The sequence below is a fragment of the Trichomycterus rosablanca genome, chromosome 25, assembly GCF_030014385.1.
Source record: "Trichomycterus rosablanca isolate fTriRos1 chromosome 25, fTriRos1.hap1, whole genome shotgun sequence".
Taxonomy (NCBI): Eukaryota; Metazoa; Chordata; class Actinopteri; order Siluriformes; family Trichomycteridae; genus Trichomycterus; species Trichomycterus rosablanca.
Window position 1 is genome coordinate 7,579,577 of NC_086012.1, and position 19,475 is coordinate 7,599,051.

General features: G+C 38.5%; 1 protein-coding gene across 1 annotated transcript in view; it reads right to left on the reverse strand.

The window, feature by feature from the left end:
* Positions 1-11,810, reverse strand: part of vwa5b2 (von Willebrand factor A domain containing 5B2) — a 49,142-nt gene extending 37,332 nt beyond the window's left edge. The window contains exons 1-3 of the mRNA XM_062987535.1: positions 11,746-11,810; positions 3,412-3,555; positions 1,281-1,481 (exon numbers count right to left, since the gene is read on the reverse strand). Of these exons, the coding sequence (XP_062843605.1) occupies positions 1,281-1,481; positions 3,412-3,550 (340 nt within the window). The 5' untranslated portion in view covers positions 3,551-3,555; positions 11,746-11,810. The remainder of the gene's footprint in view (positions 1-1,280; positions 1,482-3,411; positions 3,556-11,745) is intronic.
* Positions 11,811-19,475: the final 7,665 nt, after the last annotated feature.

Genomic DNA, 19,475 nt, shown 5'->3' on the forward strand with positions numbered 1-19,475 from the left:
CACTTGCACGTCTTTTGAACTCCACACAGACTTCCCCACCTGGGTATCAAACCCAGATACTACAGCACACCTTCAGGGGTCTAGTGGAGTCCATGCCTTGTTGGGTCAGGACTGTTTTGGCAGCAACTTTAAATATTTTAAGAATGAATATTATATTATTCATTTATGTTTGCTTGGTTACAGTGTCTTTTTAGGTTTATGTAGAATTTCTTTTAGTTTATTTCTGGTTTAAGTTTTAGTAGCTGTATTTTTAGATTAAACACAACAGTTTTTTTTTTATATCTGTTAAAGAATGGACATGGAATAGTAAACCTATTTTATTTTTCATAATTGCCTGCTGGTGAGAAGTAAATGCTTTGTTTGTCTGAAAGATAGACATTTACATCTTGCATTTTCGGCATTTAGCAGACGCTTTTTATCCAAAGCGACTTACAGTTGTGACAGTATACAATCTAAGCTATTGAGGGTTAAGGGCCTTGCTTAAAAGCCCAACAGTGGCAACCTGGCGGTGATGAGGCTTGAACCGGGAACCTTCTGAGTACTGGACCAGTACCTTAACCACTAGACTACAGCTGCCCTAATAGCCCTTATCGCTGAAGTAAAGGTTTTACTTTATTACTCAGGTCTTTAAAATGGCTTAGCTATCCAAGAAAGTACACCTGTATTTTTAAAATAAGCTGTTTTACAAGGTCCGTCTAAAGCATATCATATCAAGATATTGTAACTGTGTTTTATTAGCATGATAAACTGATGCTAATGATTAAATCCTTATATTACAAACCACTACTAAAACTATTCTTGTTAGACCCATTTTACTTGCTATTTTGCAATGTCAAGTAAAGTTTTGTTGCATTATAGCTGGGGGGCAGCTGAAAAACTGACTCATGAAACCATATTAGGTCGTGTTTTATTTGAGTCCAGTGATAAGTAAGATTATTTATTATTATCTTACAGTAGGATAGTAATATTATTTTATCACCAAAGATTGGTGAGACTTAAATATTAAATAAAGAGTTAAAAATATATATACTAAAGCAAGTACATTAAATTATAGTGCACTAATGCTTAAGGTGAGTACTTTTTATTTGGGCAAAACATGTACCACCATCATTAAACCAAAGAAATTGTGGTAAAACATTTGACCTAATACGGAATATTAGGCTAAGCTTCTAGTTTGTAACACTCAATATGCAAACCAATATGTTTTGCCAGGCTCTAGGGTGAATACCTGTTTAGTTTTATTTAACAGGATGTAAGAATTTTGTTTGTTTGTAACTTACCGTTGGAGCATTGTATGTTTTGGCCTGTCCCACCACAGCAGGTCCACTCCTTCCCATAAAAGCCTGGCACTGGACAGCAGTCAGGGCAGCAGTCCTTAAACTTTCCACGGCTCTGGAGCTCCACACTCAGCAGCCTTCCAGAGACAAGAGCTTCGAACCCCACCACCACTTCCTGCTCACCCAGCGGGTACACAAATACTCCTGTTCCACAACGATGGCAAAAATAAGCCATAGTAAGGTAAAAGAAACTAAAAATAAACTGGTTATGAGTTTATAGAATCTAATCTCTAATTGCTTTTTACTTTTAGGTATGTGATACACTTGCTTTAATCACATTAATTAATACTGATTATATAATGTTGTCTCAACAGTTTTGTCATGTACTCAGCTAGTTCTATATAATTTGTAATAGTAATTACTATACTAGTTTACATTTTACTAGACATTTTGTAAAATGAATTGAAAAAATCTAAATCTGTAGTTTGTTAATTCTCCTTCATTGTACAACCCCAAATCAGACAAAGTTGGGACAGTATGGAATATGCAAATAAAATCCCTCAGACGGCACTGCATCAAGAACCGCCACTCAACAATAGCTGATATAACCACATGGGCAGGGGATTATTTTGGCAAACCTTTGTCAAGCACTACAATACAGAGTTACATGAACAAATGCCACTTAAAACTTTACTGTGCAAAAAAGAAGCCTTATGTTAACCATGTCCAGAAGCAGTGTCGACTTCTCTGGGCTCGGAGGCATCAAGGATGGACCATCACACAATGGAAATGTGTATTGTGGTCAGATGAATCAGCATTCCAGGTCTTTTTTGGAAAACAGTGGACGCTGTGTGCTCGGGACCAAAGACAAAAAGGACCATCCAGACTGCTATGAGCAACAATTGCCAGGGTCTGTCATGGTATGGGGGTGTGTCAGTGCCCTTGGCAAATGTAATTTGCACTTCTGTGATAGCAGCATTAATGCAGAAAAGTACATTGAGATCTTAGAGCAACATGTGCTGCCTTCAAAACGTCATCTTTTCCAGGGACGTTCAACAAGACAATGCAAAACCACATGCTGCACACATTACAAAGGCATGGCTGCAGAAGAAGAGGGTATTGGTACTGAACTGGCCTGCCTGCAGTCCTGACCTGTCCCCAATAGAGGATGTGTGGAGATTTTTGAAATGAAAAATGTGATGACCCCGTACTGTTGCACATCTTAAGATGTGTTTGCAGGAAGAATGGGACAAAATAAAAGCTGAAACACTGAATCACTTGGTATCCTTGGTGCCAAAACATCTTTTAAGTGTGGTGAAAAGGCCTGAAATGCAGGAATGGATGTTTATTAATAAATGAAATGAAGTTGACCAGACAAAACATGAAATGTCTCAGGTTCATCCTGTCTGCAATCAAATAAAAGTCAGAAACTGTGTTTTTTTTATTATTTGCTTTTTCCATGCTGTCCCAACTTTTTCTGATTTGGGGTTGTATTTTAATAGCCAACTGACCAACTTAATTTTATTTTTTTCATGCCTGCAACACACTCACAGATGCTTTTGCATGTTTAATTAGTAACCATAATGTAACTCATCTGTCCTTATGCATTTCCTTTTTTTGTATTTCTGTAAGTTATTTATTTTTTATATATTTTGCCCGATTGCATCACGCTTCCTCTCCACCAATGCCGATCCCTGCTCTGATAGAGAAGAACGAAGCTAACCCACGCCCCCTCCGACAAGTGGGCAGCATGCCGTATGCATCTTATCACCTACACTTTGACGAGTGCAGTGCAGATCATCACTGTGTACGGAGAGACACACCCTGACAGCACTCTTTTCTCATCTCTGTGCAGGCACCATCAATCAGCCAGCAGAGGTCTCAACTGCACTAGCCACAAGAGAGAGATCCTATCATATTAATCCCACCCATATCTGAACAACAGGCCAATTGTTGTTCATGTGGCCACTCAGCCTAGCCGGCAGTGAAATAAATGTTTCAAAAAATAAATAAATTAAGAATTCTTATATTTATTTCATTTTATAAAATGTGGGTTTGTATTTTAATACAAAATAATAGTAGCCCTAGTAAACAGTTATAAAGTGTAAAAAAATAGTGAGTTAATTTTAATCACCCTCTACAGGTTCTGGGTCAGTGTTGGTGTATGTCAGGTGGGCTGTGATGCCCAGCGAACAGCCGTTGGCACATGACGTAATGCGGGAGCTCTTTAGCAGCAGTGGAGCCCATGAAGCACTGTTTCTTAAGCCAGGCATTCTTGCTTTGAACACAGAAAAACACACACATTATACACAAAATATTTCTTAAATATTGTCATTAAGTAACTGAAGTAAATTAACTTTAATTTTAGTTCAACTGGATTCACTAGTCAAAAGATTTTAATGTCATAGTATGAATTATTCCTTTCTGCTGCTTCCATTACGGGCTGCCACAGTGGATCATTCATCTGCATATTTGATTTGGCACAGTTTTTATACTGGATGCTCTTTCTGATGCAAGCCTCCTATCTATCCTGGCATGTGATAGGCATTAAGGGTGCACTGTCTCCCAGATAGTTAGGTTTATGTAACACCATGTGCCTTTTGTTACCAGCAATGTGGCTCTTGCCGTTACACCACACTTATTAAACTGTAGTCAATAATTACAAACAGTACACTCAAGTCAAACATTTACAGTAGTTTTAGGTTATATTATACAACCCCAAATCAGAAAAAGTTGGGACAGTATGAAATATACAGTGTTTCTTATGTTTACTTTGACTTTTATTTAATTGCAGACAGCATGAACCTGAGATATTTCATGTTTTGTTTGGTCAACTTTATTTCAATTGTTAATATACATTTATTTCTGCATTTCAGGCCTGCAACACATTCCAAAAATAGTTGGGACAAGAACAATTTAGGGCTAGTAATAAGGTAAAGAAGTTGTATCCATCTTTGAGGAGCAAAGATGGGTGGAAGATCTCTAGTAACAATAAACATTGTTTAAAGATAAACAAATAAATTTGCATATTTCTCCCTCTACAGTGCATAATGTCATTAAGCAATTCAATAAATCCGGAGGAATTTTAGTGCGTAAAGGGCTAACCTGAACGCCCATAATCTCCAGTCCATCAATAGCTGATATAACCACATGGCAAGGGATTGGCAAACCTTTGTCAAGGACCACAATACAGACTTACATTAACAAGTGGCACTTTACTGAAGCCTTATGTTAAACATCTCCAGAAGCAACATCAAGTTCCCTGGGCTCAAAGGCATCTGGGAGGGACCATCACACAGTAGAAATGTGTATTTTGGTAAGACGAATCAGTATTCCAGATCTTTTTTTGTATGAAATAGATGCCAAAAAAGAACCATTCAAAAGAACCATACAGACCATACTGTAGTTGGTATGGGGTTGTGTCAGTGCCCTTGGCAAATGAAGTTTACACTTTGTGATAGCAGCATTGATGCAGAAAATTACGTTGAGATTTTAGAGCAACATTTTTAATGTGTTTTTTAACAAGACAATGTTAAACCACATGCTGCACACATTGCAAAGACATGGCTGCGGAAGGAAAGGATACAGGTACTGGACTGGCCTGCCTGCAGTCCTGATCTGTCCCAAATAAAGAATGTCTAAAGAATTTTGAAATGAAACATGTGACAATGACAACATCGCACTGTTCCACATCTTAAGTGTTTACAGGAAGAATAAGACAAAGTAACACCTTATTGTTGGTGTCCTCAGTGCCAAACTGTTCTTTAAGTATTGTGAGAAAGAATGGGAACATTACAAAATGGTAAATGCTTTACCGTCCCAACTTTTTTTGGAACTGGAATGTGTTGCAGGCCTAAAAATATCCAAAATATCTTGGGTTCATACTGTCCGCAATAGCATAAAAGTCAACATGAAGTCAATGCATTTTCCCTACTGTCCCAACTTTTTCTGATTTGGACTTTTAATTTAAGTAAAAGGTTGCATAAAAAAAATGTATATGCTCAAGCTGACATGGACTCCACAAGTTATGATTTTACAATATTCCAAAGAGCATCTTGTGATGTTAATAAATGTGTGTTTTTCTCTGTCTTTAAGTTTCCCATAATTGCTTAATGAGATTAAGGTCAGGTGACACAGGTAACAATGTGAGAAAAATCTAATTAAGGCACTCCTTGTTATTCTATGGTCTTTATCTCTATTGTAAAACTGTGGTCTCTCGTTAAGGTTGGAAAAAACAAAACTGAAATTTCCTCTAATGCTTGTTTAGATATTCTGATTGTCTAAGCTGCTGTGTGCACAATAACCCCCTGCTGTAAATCAGCCATAAATTAAAACCACCTCCTTGTTTCTGCACTTACTGTCCATTTTATCAGCTTCACTTACCATATAGAAGCACTTAATAGTTCTACAATTACTTTAGTCCATCTGTTTCTCTGCATGCTTTGTTAGCCCCCTTTCATGCTGTTCTTCAATGGTCAGGACTCTCCCAGGGCCACTACAGAGTAGGTATTATTTGGGTGGTGGATGATTCTCAGCACTGCAGTGACACTGACATGGTGGTGGTGTGTTAGTGTGTGTTGTGCTGGTACGAGTGGATAAGACACAGCAGCGCTGCTGGAGATTTTAAACACCTCACTGTCACTGCTGGACTGAGAATAGTCCACCAATCAAAAATATCCAGCCAACAGTGCCCCATGGGCAGTGACCACTGATGAAGTTCTAGAAGACGACCAACTCAAACAGCAGCAACAGATGAGCAATCATCTCTGACTTTACATCTACAAGGTGGACCAACTAAGTAGGAGTGTCTAACAGAGTGGACAGTGAGTGAACACAGTATTTAAAAATTTCAGCAGCATTGCTGTGTCAGATCCACTCATACCAGCACAACACACACTAACACACCACACCATGTCAGTGTCACCGCAGTACTGAGAATGATCCACCACCTAAATAATACCTGCTCTGTGGTGGTCCTGTGGGAGTCCTGACCATTGAAAAACAGAGTAAAAGCAGGATAAAAAAGTATGTAGAGAAATAGATGGACTACAGTAAGTAATTGTAAACTACAAAGTGCTTCTATATGGGTAAGTGAAGCTGATAAAATGGACAATGAGTGCAGAAACAAGGAGGTGGTTTTAATTTATGGCTGATCAGTGTAGTCACTTTTTCTTTTGATATTTCATTTTAAGTATTAACAAAAGCTAAAAATACATACAGTGTATCACAAAAGTGAGTACACACCTCACATTTCTGCAAACATTTCATTATATCTTTTCATGGGACAACACTATAGACATGAAACTTGGATATAACTTAGAGTAGTCAGTGTACAGCTTGTATAGCAGTGTAGATTTACTGTCTTCTGAAAATAACTCAACACACAGCCATTAATGTCTAAATAGCTGGCAACATAAGTGAGTACACCCCACAGTGAACATGTCCAAATTGTGCCCAAATGTGTCGTTGTCCCTCCCTGGTGTCATGTGTCAAGGTCCCAGGTGTAAATGGGGAGCAGGGCTGTTAAATTTGGTGTTTTGGGTACAATTCTCTCATACTGGCCACTGGATATTCAACATGGCACCTCATGGCAAAGAACTCTCTGAGGATGTGAGAAATAGAATTGTTGCTCTCCACAAAGATGGCCTGGGCTATAAGAAGATTGCTAACACCCTGAAACTGAGCTACAGCATGGTGGCCAAGGTCATACAGCGGTTTTCCAGGACAGGTTCCACTCGGAACAGGCTTCGCCAGGGTCGACCAAAGAAGTTGAGTCCACTTGTTCGGCGTCATATCCAGAGGTTGGCTTTAAAAAATAGACACATGAGTGCTGCCAGCATTGCTGCAGAGGTTGAAGACGTGGGAGGTCAGCCTGTCAGTGCTCAGACCATACGCCGCACACTGCATCAACTCGGTCTGCATGGTCGTCATCCCAGAAGGAAGCTGACGCACAAGAAAGCCCGCAAACAGTTTGCTGAAGACAAGCAGTCCAAGAACATGGATTACTGGAATGCCCTGTGGTCTGACGAGACCAAGATAAACTTGTTTGGCTCAGATGGTGTCCAGCATGTGTGGCGGCGCCCTGGTGAGAAGTACCAAGACAACTGTATCTTGCCTACAGTCAAGCATGGTGGTGGTAGCATCATGGTCTTGGGCTGCATGAGTGTTGCTGGCACTGGGGAGCTGCAGTTCATTGAGGGAAACATGAATTCCAACATGTACTGTGACATATTGAAACAGAGCATGATCCCCTCCCTTCGAAAACTGGGCCTCATGGCAGTTTTCCAACAGGATAACGACCCCAAACACAACCTCCAAGATGACAACTGCTTTGCTGAGGAAGCTGAAGGTAAAGGTGATGGACTAAACCCAATTGAGCACCTGTGGCGCATCCTCAAGTGGAAGGTGGAGGAGTTCAAGGTGTCTAACATCCACCAGCTCCGTGATGTCATCATGGAGGAGTGGAAGAGGATTCCAGTAGCAACCTGTGCAGCTCTGGTGAATTCCATGCCCAGGAGGGTTAAGGCAGTGCTGGATAATAATGGTGGTCACACAAAATATTGACACTTTGGGCACAATTTGGACATGTTCACTGTGGGGTGTACTCACTTATGTTGCCAGCCATTTAGACATTAATGGCTGTGTGTTGAGTTATTTTCAGAAGACAGTAAATCTACACTGCTATACAAGCTGTACACTGACTACTCTAACTTATATCCAAGTTTTATTTCTATAGTGTTGTCCCATGAAAATATATAATAAAATATTTGCAGAAATGTGAGGGGTGTACTCACTTTTGTGATACACTGTATGTATATAAATTAAATATTATTTTCAAATGTTAATGTTCTACCCATTGAAATTCGTAGGACTAAAATAGAACAATCTTGTTCATATCTTATAGATAGATAGATACTTTATTGATCCCGAAAGAAATTAAAGCCCCAGTAGCATAATACAACAAATAATTAACAGTACAAAACAAACAAAAGCAAACAGAAAAACTAGAACTAATGGTACACACTGAACATACACTACAGAACAAAAAAAGAAAGAAAAATCGCTGTAATTGGCAACGCAAACACAGAGCTACCAGGAAGGCTGCCACTCATTACGGCGCCGGAAGTGTTAAGTAAAGTAATGTAAAAATTCACCTTTTACATACAAAGATCAGGCATAACATTCCTTCCTAATATTGTGTTGGTCCCCCTTTTGCTGGAAAAACAGATCTGCAACTGCGATGCACTGTGTATTCTGACACCTTTCTATCAGAGCCAGCATTAACTTCTTCAGCAATATGAGCTACAGTAGCTTGTCTGTCAGCCTTTGCTCCCCACGTGCATCAATGAGCCTTAGTCGCCCATGACCCTGTCACCGGTTTACCACTGTTCCTTCCTTAGACCACTTTTGATAGACACTTGATGCAGATAGCCATCACAATTTGGCCCTCATCAAACTCACTCAAATCCTTACGCTTGCCCATTTTTCCTGCTTCTAACACATCAACTTGAGGATAAAATGTTCACTTGCTGCCTAATATACCCCACCCACTAACAGGTGCCGTGATGAAGAGATAATCAGTGTTATTCACTTCCCCTGTCAGTGGTCATAATGTTATGCCTGGTCGGGGTATAAGACAAAGATAGAATCAGGTACATACTCAGCCATGACTTGATGTTTTGCTGGGATACAAATATGAGGTAACACATGGGCCTAATTATCGGATCAGTCACTTAGAAAGACCAGAGAATAAGGCAGTAATAAGGCAGAATAAGGCAGTAATGTAAATTGTTACAAGAAAATGCCTGTTTTAACTATTAAGGTGGTAATGTCAAACCTTAATGGACACAAATAGAATGTAAAACTTTATACAGACAGTGACCAAAAGCAGGGACCAAACCCAGTAATTTTGGGAACCATATTGCAGTGCATCACCTATTCCATCAGATGTCCCTTGCAAGCGTAAAAAATGATAGACTGATAAATGAATGCCAACTACTAGATGTGTATGTTTTTCTGTTGTTCCTACTCTTTTATTTGAAATCTACTGATGAACCCACACTACACTTCCAAAGACCATGAAACCAGATTCCCCACCAGATAATTTGCTTTAGTAACCATGAAAAATTTTTACAACACCACCCAGCACACACACAAACACTCACATATGGTACCTTACGACACTCCTCATCACATTGTGCTACCAAGCAACCTCAAGAGAGCATGATTGCAGTGCCCATATATTAGTCAATTATTAACAAACCAGCAGTACACACAAACGATAAATCTGACACAAACATTACATGATTATGATGATACACTAATACCAGGAATGATTTTATAGGTGTAGCTGTTGTACTTCAGGTCTAAGTCTAAATTGGTTTCCAAACTTAGGGATACTGCCCTTTATGTGTATGTGTGCAGGTCTGTGGGGTCAGCAGCAGTGTTTGCTTTCTGCAAATGGCCTTTTAAGTCCTGTTTTCTGATCCTAACACATGCCACCTGAACAGCATGTCCACTTACTGAGATTTACTGCACAGGGTAAATGGTGCACACATTTGCACGTACGCTCATCTGCTCGTAAAATCACAACATTTAAAGAAGAGGGGATAAAGACTTTTACTTACTCCCACACACACACACACACACACACACACACCAACATACACGTACACCTTGTTTGCTTCCAAACTCCACTGGTATTTATTTTAAACATTGTAATTTATACAAAACTGCCACAGTTCAATTATTACTAGTGACATGCATTATGTACGAGGGTTCTTCAAAAAGTTTCTGCACTTTTTAAACTCTATTTATTAAGAACACCAATTATGTACACCAATGCAATTTAACACTATCAGCAAAAATGCACCGCTGCTTTCACATCGTCATCACACAAAAATCTTCTTCTCCTTAAAGTTTCTTTGAGCATCCAAAAAGGTGGAAATCAGATGGCGTTTAATCCGGACTATAAGCTCTCTCTCTTAGACACGACCAATTACTACTCCTCCACCCTCTCTACTGAAAATTCGTTTTTACTACTCGTTTTTACTAACAGCATTCATTGCTTTTAACATGTTTTTGTTTATCGTTTCTGCACAAAATGGCTTTAAAACTTAAACAGCTCCCTGAGAGGAAAAAAACCTGAACATTTGCTCTTTAAGCTGGAAGCCCTTTCACAAAATTGTCGATCAAAATTGTCAAACAGAGAAATTGATCAGGAGTGTGCCTTCCACTTTGGGAACCACACTAAGATTTGATAGAAATTACTTAAACCAGGGCTCGACTGAAACCAAATTTTAAACATCCAGGAGCAAATTTAGAATTTTTTTCAGGTTTGGGATGTCAAGTCAAGTCAAATTTTTATATATAGCACTTTTTTACAATGGACATTGTCTAAAAGCAACTTTACAGAATCCAGGACCAACAGACCAACAGAGAGTGGACAAGCCGAGGGCAACAGTGGCAAGGAAAAACTCCCTTAAAATTACAGGAAGAAACCTTGAGAGGAACCAGACTCAGCAGGTATCCATCCTCTTTGGGTGGCCTGGAGGATACTTTCAATAAATAGGATTTACACAAATCATACAAACACAAAATTAAATTGAACTGAAAGTTATAAAAAAACATTTTCATTGTTCAGTCCAGTCTGTGATACAGCCCGATACTGTCCGGGATGTCTCTGTTTGATGTCATCCAGGTCGATAACACAGCTGATATTTAAACTCAACATCTTGAGATTTTAGCAGTGGTAAGGTAGTGCATTGGAACACTATGCCACCCTGACAGATGTTGACTTTTGCACCCATATTGGCCTGCAAACACTGAGTCTTTAGTGGATCCTCCACTAAAATAAGATAAAATTTTACTCTTATTTTGCCCTGTCTTAACTGTTTTAAAATGTCAAATTCACATGTGTTTATATTCATACAAAACAATCAAGTTGGTCAGAATTAAAAGGTTTTGTAATTTCGGGTTTGTAATTTACTATGTTGCAAATTTAAACTAATTTAGAATTTATCATGCCAGCAAGATTTAGTATCAAATAAGATACAAAAATGTACTAACAACATTAATACATTTGTCACAATCATCTCCATTGAGGAGACTGGCACAGTACACAACAAGATTTGAATTATGACTGATTTTTACAAATATATTTTGACATCAAATGATAAAGATGTAACTAAAATAATTAAATTGAGTTAATAATAATAAAAACGAATTAATTGCAGTTTATAGCCAAATTTTTTCAACAACTTTCCATACATAATGTATTTGGATTAACCAAGACTAAACCTTACCAATGACCACACTTCCTCTGAATAGAATTCAGTAAATCTTGTTACAGAATAAAAAGCTCTTTTCTTATCCATTAACAAACAAAACACATATTTAAGTATTTACATAATTAAACATTAAAAAACTGAACAAACAAGTGATCAGTAATTGATAAATTCGTACTTACTTGATGAGTTTTGCGCCTACTATGTGATTTTTAATGGAGCTGCTGTTATTTACTGATGTGTGGCAGAACGTTGGTGTCGCTCTATCTTTCTCTCCCTCTCTCTTCCTCTCTCTCCCTCTCTCTCACTTGCTCTCTGTCAATTCAATTTAGTTCAACTCAGTTCAGTAAGCTTTACTGGCATGATTATTTGGTTATAGTACTGCTAAAGCATCATCAGTATAATTATTATATAAATAACATAAAAGAACAGTTATCTGAAGAAAAATAATAAATACATTAAAATAAACACATAAAGGTGTAATTTGCGTGTGTGTGTGGGGGGGGGGGGCACTCTGTCAAATTGTGGCAGTTTATAAAATGTTTTTTAAATATTGGCAGCTGTGATTATTGCCAAATTCTCTTGAGAAGAAAACCAGATGGTACCAGAATATCCTGCTGTGCCTTTCTTATATTAACTTGAAATTTCATGTTTTGTCTTGTTAACTTTATTTTAGTTGGTGTTGTACATCCATTCCAGGCCTGCAACACAGTCCAAAATAATAAGGATGGTCAGTCTGAAAGACATTTTGGAACCAATAATACCAATTGTTTACGGTGTTATTTTGTCTCATTCTCTATTGGGAACAGTTTAGAACTGCAGGCATGCAAGTGTAGTACCCATACCCTGTTCTTTCGCAGCTATGTCTTTGTAATTTTGTCTTGGATTCGGAACACTCGTTGTCCAATTCTTAAAAAAAAAAGTCCTGGAATACTGATTCATTTGACCCCAATACACGTATCCACTGTGTGATGGTCCATCACAGATGCCTCAGAGCCTAGAGAGCTAATCATGGTTCTGAATATTTTTACATTTTCTGCATTTAGCAGACGCTCTTATCCAGAGCGACTTACAGAAGTGCTTCCATAGTAAACATTTAATTTCTCAAGTTTTAGTAAACAACAGTCAAAGAACACAAATCTGCTGAAACCTGTTAGAACCAAAGTGTTTTTTTTTTGTTTTTTTTTGGAAATGAAAGAAAAATGTTAGTAAATAAGTACAAGTCAGCTTAAGTGCTTAGTAAAAAGGTGGTTTTTTAATCGTTTTTTAAAGACAGCAAGAGACTCAGATGTTCGGACAGACAGAGGAATTTCGTTTCACCACTTGGGTGCTAGAACAGAGAAGAGCCTTGATGCTTGTCTTCCTTTAGTCCTGGGTGGAGGCTCAAGTCGAGCGAGACTAGTGGCTCGGAGGTTGCGTGGTACAGAGCGGGGTTTGATTAGACCACAAAGGTAGCTTGGGGCTGGTCCATTTTTGGCTTTGTGGGCGAGCATCAGTGTTTTAAACTGAATGCGTGCAGCTACAAGAAGCCAGTGAAGAGAACGCAGCAGTGGGGTGATGTGGCAGTGTTTGGGCTGGTTAAAAACCAGACGGGCAGCTGCATTTTGAATGAGCTGCAAGGGTTTAATAGTGGACATGGGAGCTCCTGCCAGGAGGGAGTTGCAGTAGTCCAACCGTGAGATTACAGGTGATTGGATCAGAATCTGGGTAGCTTCCCTGGAGAGAAATGGGCGAATCTTCCTGATGTTGTACAGGAGGAACCGGCACGATCTTGTCATGTCGGCTATATAAGGAGAGAAGGTCAGCTGGTTATCCAGGACAACACCAAGGCTTCTTACCTTATCAGATGGTCTGATCTGGGAGTCATCAAGAGAAATGACTAGGTCCTGGGTTGGAGACTGATCTCCAGGAATGAGCAACATCTCTGTCTTGCTGGGATTTAGTTTTAGATGATGAGCTGACATCCATTGTGAGATATCTCGCAGACATGCTGAGATGCGAGCTGAGACTTGTGTGTCTGAGAGAGGAAATGACAGAACTAGCTGAGTGTCATCTGCATAGGAGTGGCAGGAGAAGCCATGGGAGGCTATGACCTTACCCAGAGAGCGGGTGTAGATAGAGAAAAGAAGTGGGCCAAGTACAGAGCCCTGAGGAACACCGGTTGAGAGAGTGCATGGGGGAGGTATGGATCCTCTCCATGACACTTGGTAGGAGCGCCCTTCGAGGTAGGAGGCCATCCATTGCCATGCTGAACCTGTTACTCCAAGGTTGGAGAGAGTGGACAAGAGAATGCTGTGATTCACTGTGTCGAAGGCTGACAGTTTGGCTGCTTTGGCTGCATGTAGCTTCTCAGTAACAGCTACAAGTGCTGTTTCCGTAGAATGCGCTGTCTTGAAGCCAGACTGGTACGGATCATGGAGGTCATTCTGAGTAAGAAAGGCAGATAGTTGGTTATAGACAGCACGTTCAAGAATTTTGGATAGAAAAGAGAGGAGTGAGACAGGTCTGTAGTTGTTAATGTCTGTAGTGTCTAGTGTAGGTTTCTTAAGAAGGGGAATGACCTGAGCCTTCATAAAAGCAGTAGGGACAACACCTGAAGTCAGGGAGTTGTTGATGATGGGTGTGATGAAGGGGATTAGGTCCTGCGAGATGTCTTTAAGGATGGTGGATGGTATAGGGTCGAGTGTGCATGTAGTGGGATTGCTGGATGAGAGGAGCTGTGTAACCTCATCCATGGTGAGTGGGGTGAAGCTGGTGAGTGTGTTGGTGGGTTGAGGGTCAGTTGAAAGTGGGTCAGTCGGAGAGAAGGATTGACTGATTTTGTCAATCTTGTCCTGAAAGAATGTTGCAAAGTCAGTAGCAGTGAAAGAGGCAGATGGGGGAGGAGGAGGAGGGTTCAGAAGAGAGGAAAAGTTAGCATGAAGCTTACGTGGGTCAGCAGCAGATTGTTCAAGCTTGGCTTTGTAAAAAGATGTTTTTGCAGCAGTCACGCCGGATGAGAACCTGGACAGCAGATCGTGGTAGGAGTGGAGATCAACACCGAGCTTAGATTTCCTCCACTTTCTCTCAGCTGCCCTTAATTCTCTTCTGTTGCTGCGCAATGCATCTGAAAGCCAAGGAGCAGGGTGAGAAGGTTTTCCTCGTTTGAGGGTAAGAGGACAGAGCTGATCGAGGGATGTTGAAAGAGAAGAGAGTAGAGTATTAGTTGTGGAGTTGAGTGGAAGGGTAGTAAGCATGTCAGGGTTAGGTAGTGAAGTTAGGATGTTGGAGATCAGCAGGGAGGAAGATAAAGAGTGAAGATTAGGGCGTGTTTTAAGGGTGTAAGTGTGGTTGGAGATAGAAAGAGTTGGGAGATAGAGAGAGAAGGACACAAAGTGATGGTCGGAGAGGTGAAGTGGGGTGACGGTGAGGTCCAGAACAGAAGCTGGACGGCTGAAGACCAGGTCCAGAAGATTGCCTCCTTTGTGTGTCGGAGGGCTGTGGTTAAAGAGGAGGTCGAAAGATGAAAGAAGAGGAAGAATATGGTTAACATAAGGCTTTTTTGCACAGTAAAGTTTCAAGTGGCATTTGTGAGGTCCGTATTGTTGTATTGACGAAATAAGGTCCACAAAGGCATAGCCTAACATGTTTGGCATGGTAGGCACTTTGACTTCAAACCATACAAAACATTGAGATGAACTGGAATGGTGACTGCAAGCCAGCCCTTCTCTTCTAACAACATATCAGACCTAAATATATTTTTGACTGAATACAAGCACACATCTTGTGCAAAGCCTTCCCAAAAGAATGGAGACATCATATCATAGACAGGATGGGGGCAACTCAAAGGTTTTGGAATAGAATATCCAACAAGCTCAAGGTTAGTTGTAAACAATACTTTGGTCATAGAGTTTATATGAGGCCCCATCATTAATCACCTGTTTTAAATAGCTTACATTTTTGTACAGCTTTAATATGATACAGTATCTTTCTCAATTAACAAAATCTCATGTTATTAATACATTCATATGTTTTGTATGACAATTAATATATTTTTTAAATAAATGGTAGGTAGATGTATATTTTGTAATATATTAACCATGTCCAGTTTTTTTTAGATAAAATCTGCACATTGTATTTAAGATGCAGCAGACTTTTAGACACCTCTCTCGGCCAAACACTCAGGCACTGTCAAAACTGCCCTGGAGACCTTGCTTTTCAGTTGTTCAGTATGTGTGCGTGTGTCACTGATTAGCACAAATTAGACAGGTAAAATGAACAGGTGCTTACCAAGGGTGCTTCACTTACATTAATTATTTGGTCATCTGTCCTGTTTGCACAATTTGCACCGGTTTCCTTTTTTTTTTTTTTTTTTTTTTAACTATTATTATCATTATATTAAGTCTAAATAGATCTAACAACTTCTGATTTGTACTGTATTTTCAATACATTTACATTTAAAAAAGATGACCACAAGATGAGAATAACACTTATTAAAACATATATAAAACATATTATCAAACATACTGCTATTACTTTAAAAGCACTGGTTAACAAAAGTAATTGGAAAAAACTAAATTAAATGCTTTTAGGAGCATTAAAAAACTTGGACATTAGGATTGGGGTGGACAGATGTAGTATTAATACAGATAGTGTGTTTAAAAAAAAAAACTGGTTTTGATTAGTGATCAAACTAAATGTAACATTAAGTGATAGAAACACTGTCAATGGATTACATATATAAATCTGATATTTGACTTAATCTATGACTTTAACAATACAATAATAAACACTGTTACTGTTAAGGATAAAGAAACATGAATTTTATGGCAATTTTGTGATTATAAGGATTTTGATACAATTTATTGACTTTTTATTTGTGATTAAATTATTTTAATAAATATAGGACTGTCGTTAATTGCGTTAATTATCATGATTGCGTTAATTATCACGATTAAAAAAAAATTATGGAGATTAAAATTTTCAATCAAACTATTTTTATTGGGCTGTGTTTGTGCTATGTAAATATGTGTGTCTGGTAATTTGCGCTGCTTTAACACAGCAACATTGTGTTTATACTGTAGAGATAACGCAGGCACAACAGGTGTCATGAGTTACAAATTACTCAAGCTGCTATTGACGCTTTAATATCATCTTTGGTCAGAGCACGCCTTTGTCTCTTCAGGTGTCTGCGCGCACGGATACCTGTTACAGGTTAAATGAGCTTAGCTCAGTCTAACTCAGATGAATTTGGATGTAAAGCTCATGAACTGTACACAGAACATTAAAACAGTGGTGTTAAATGGATCTCAATGGACTGTATAAACGCTTTAACATAGTTAACGATGTGGGTCGACAGGACGTTATACTGTTGCACAGGGGCGTAACTACTGGTGTCCTCCACAACATGAATGATTATATTACAATATTTTCGTTACGCCTAGTTAGTTACACCACTGGTGTTGCATCTAGAAATGGTTCATATTATCAGCGCCTGTTTTCAGTGGCAGGATTATAAACAGGAAAAGATCCTCACTTTTGTCAGATAATGTGAACAGACTCATTTTAAATATCTGGCTGAAAGATGGGTAGCTGTTAATAACTCTATGGGCATTGGCTGGCTTTCTAAGATAATTTAGATTTATTAATTTTATCATAATTTTATAAATGTTTTTATTGGTAAACATGTTCTTGCAATAAAAATGTGCATAATTGTTTAAATGTCAAATTATGCTTTGTTATTAGTTTGCGATTAATTTGGTTCTTTAATCACGATTAATCTTAATTAAAAAATTTTATCGCGTGACAGCCCTAATTAAATACTTTTCTTTGTTTTGTATGTTGTCTGATTAATATTTGCTCAGCAATGCTCATTTTGTAACAATGTACTGGTCAAGTATATATAAAATGTTGGGCTCATGGTAGTAAAACACCATTAGATATGTTCAGGTATAACTCGATTTTTATAAGAGCCAAATCGTTACTCCAGACAACTGGGAAGTATTTTTGAAACAAATTGGTGTGGAGTACATTTTCTATTTTACTTAAAAACATCTTACAAAGTAAAAACCCTTCAACTTTCTAATCAAAGCAGGTAGTTTGGGACAATCCCGTTTACCAAAGGCAGTAATAAGCTAGTCGCCCGAACAGGGACTTGAACCCAAATGAAATACCAAATGAAATCAAATAAAAGTTGTGTAGTTAAAATGGAAGACTCGGGGAGTTCTGTATGACAAGTCTTAAATGCATACCTGTCAAGTCTCCCGTTTTGGCCGGGAAACTACCGTATTTTACCCCTCTTTCCCGCCGTCTTCCCGTATTAGTATTTTCCCGTAAATTTCCCGTATTATTTTATTGTGGTATCTTCAATCATCACATCCAAATATAATATATTTAAGTGTCTTTATTATTAACCAACAAATCTCATATAAGCAATAAAGTCATGTGCAAACTCTCAGAACGGTAACTTTCTTCTGACCCCCCTTTAACCGCACCACAACAATAACAAAAGGTAACAGTGCCTCCCACAGGTTCAGCTCCCCATTACAGGTAAGTATTTTTATGTTTCCTTTACACAATACTACAATTATAATTTAAAAAAACATTCCTGTGCCTCTCCAAACTGAAATGTCACTAACCTCGCGAGAACTGCCACCCAGGCTGCTGCAAGTGGCAGTTCTCACGAGGTTAGTGCGGACAGCGGGAACAAACCTGGAACAGGGAGAGATGGATGGATGCAAGGAGAGGGCATTCCTGCCAAAAAAGTAAAGATATCTAAATGGGACATCGAATTTACCTTTCTAAAGAGGAGCAGGATGGGGCAGAGTTATGCATTCTGTAAGGTTTGTAACTGTGTTTTCATTTAGGCTGTATTATAAGAATTACATATGTAGGAATGTCCACAGCATTTCAGTGTCAACAAAGGTAGGCCTATCAGATTCTGATCATCTAATTGTACATAGTTTGTAAGTGGTTCACAGGTGATTATTTTAGATTTCTTGTAAACCTGTCTTAAAATGTAAGGGATACTGAACCTCGGTTGGGCTGGTGGGACGGCTCGAAGCGCGCGGCGGAAAATTTCCCTTATTTTTAAATCCAAAACTTGACAGGTATGCTTAAATGACAAACGTTAACGTCCTTTGTCCGGTAAAACTTCAATTAATATAAAAATGTGATTATACCTGAAGCGGCTCTCTTGAAGTTTGTTATTAACAAAACAAATTAATCCTTCCTTTCTTCGTGATGTGGACTTTTTTCCTCAACAAGCAACCTAGATCAGTTTTTTTTTGTATGACAAAGGGAAAATAAAGAAAAAATATTTAGGTAAATGTATATTTCGGTATAAATGCAAAAAGAATGTATTAAGTAATATATCTAATACCATAATAATGTATTGGAAATTTTAACCTTAATTTTCTCGTTCCTTCCTTTTTCCTTTTTGCCTGTATCCATTGCACAGTTGTTGTCCAGTCCTTAAATTGTTATCTGCACTCATATGTGGAAAAAACAGAAAGCAAATTTATTAAAAAATATAAAGAAATTGAACCCTGAATTATATTAAATGGCTCTTTGAGTAGAAACAGTTCTACCAAGAATACCAAGAGAACCCTTTAGAAACCCTTTTTAGTACTAAATACATTAGTTGTATTTCACACAGTTCAGCATGCTATGAAACATTGGTAGAAACAGACATTATTTCCAATGCACTAGTACACTCATAACAGAATAACACACACTGTTATACTAGTGCCATTGCAGTGGTAAAAATGTCCCACCAAACTAACATTATTATAACATTGGTCAGCTAAAGTCCTCCAGTGGGGCTGCAGCAAATAAGCTACAGTCAGTAAATGTATTGTTTTGCAAAAATGTACTAACGTTATTCATTTGTAGTGTATGAATATATTTCCTCATCTTTCAGTTTATTTAAACA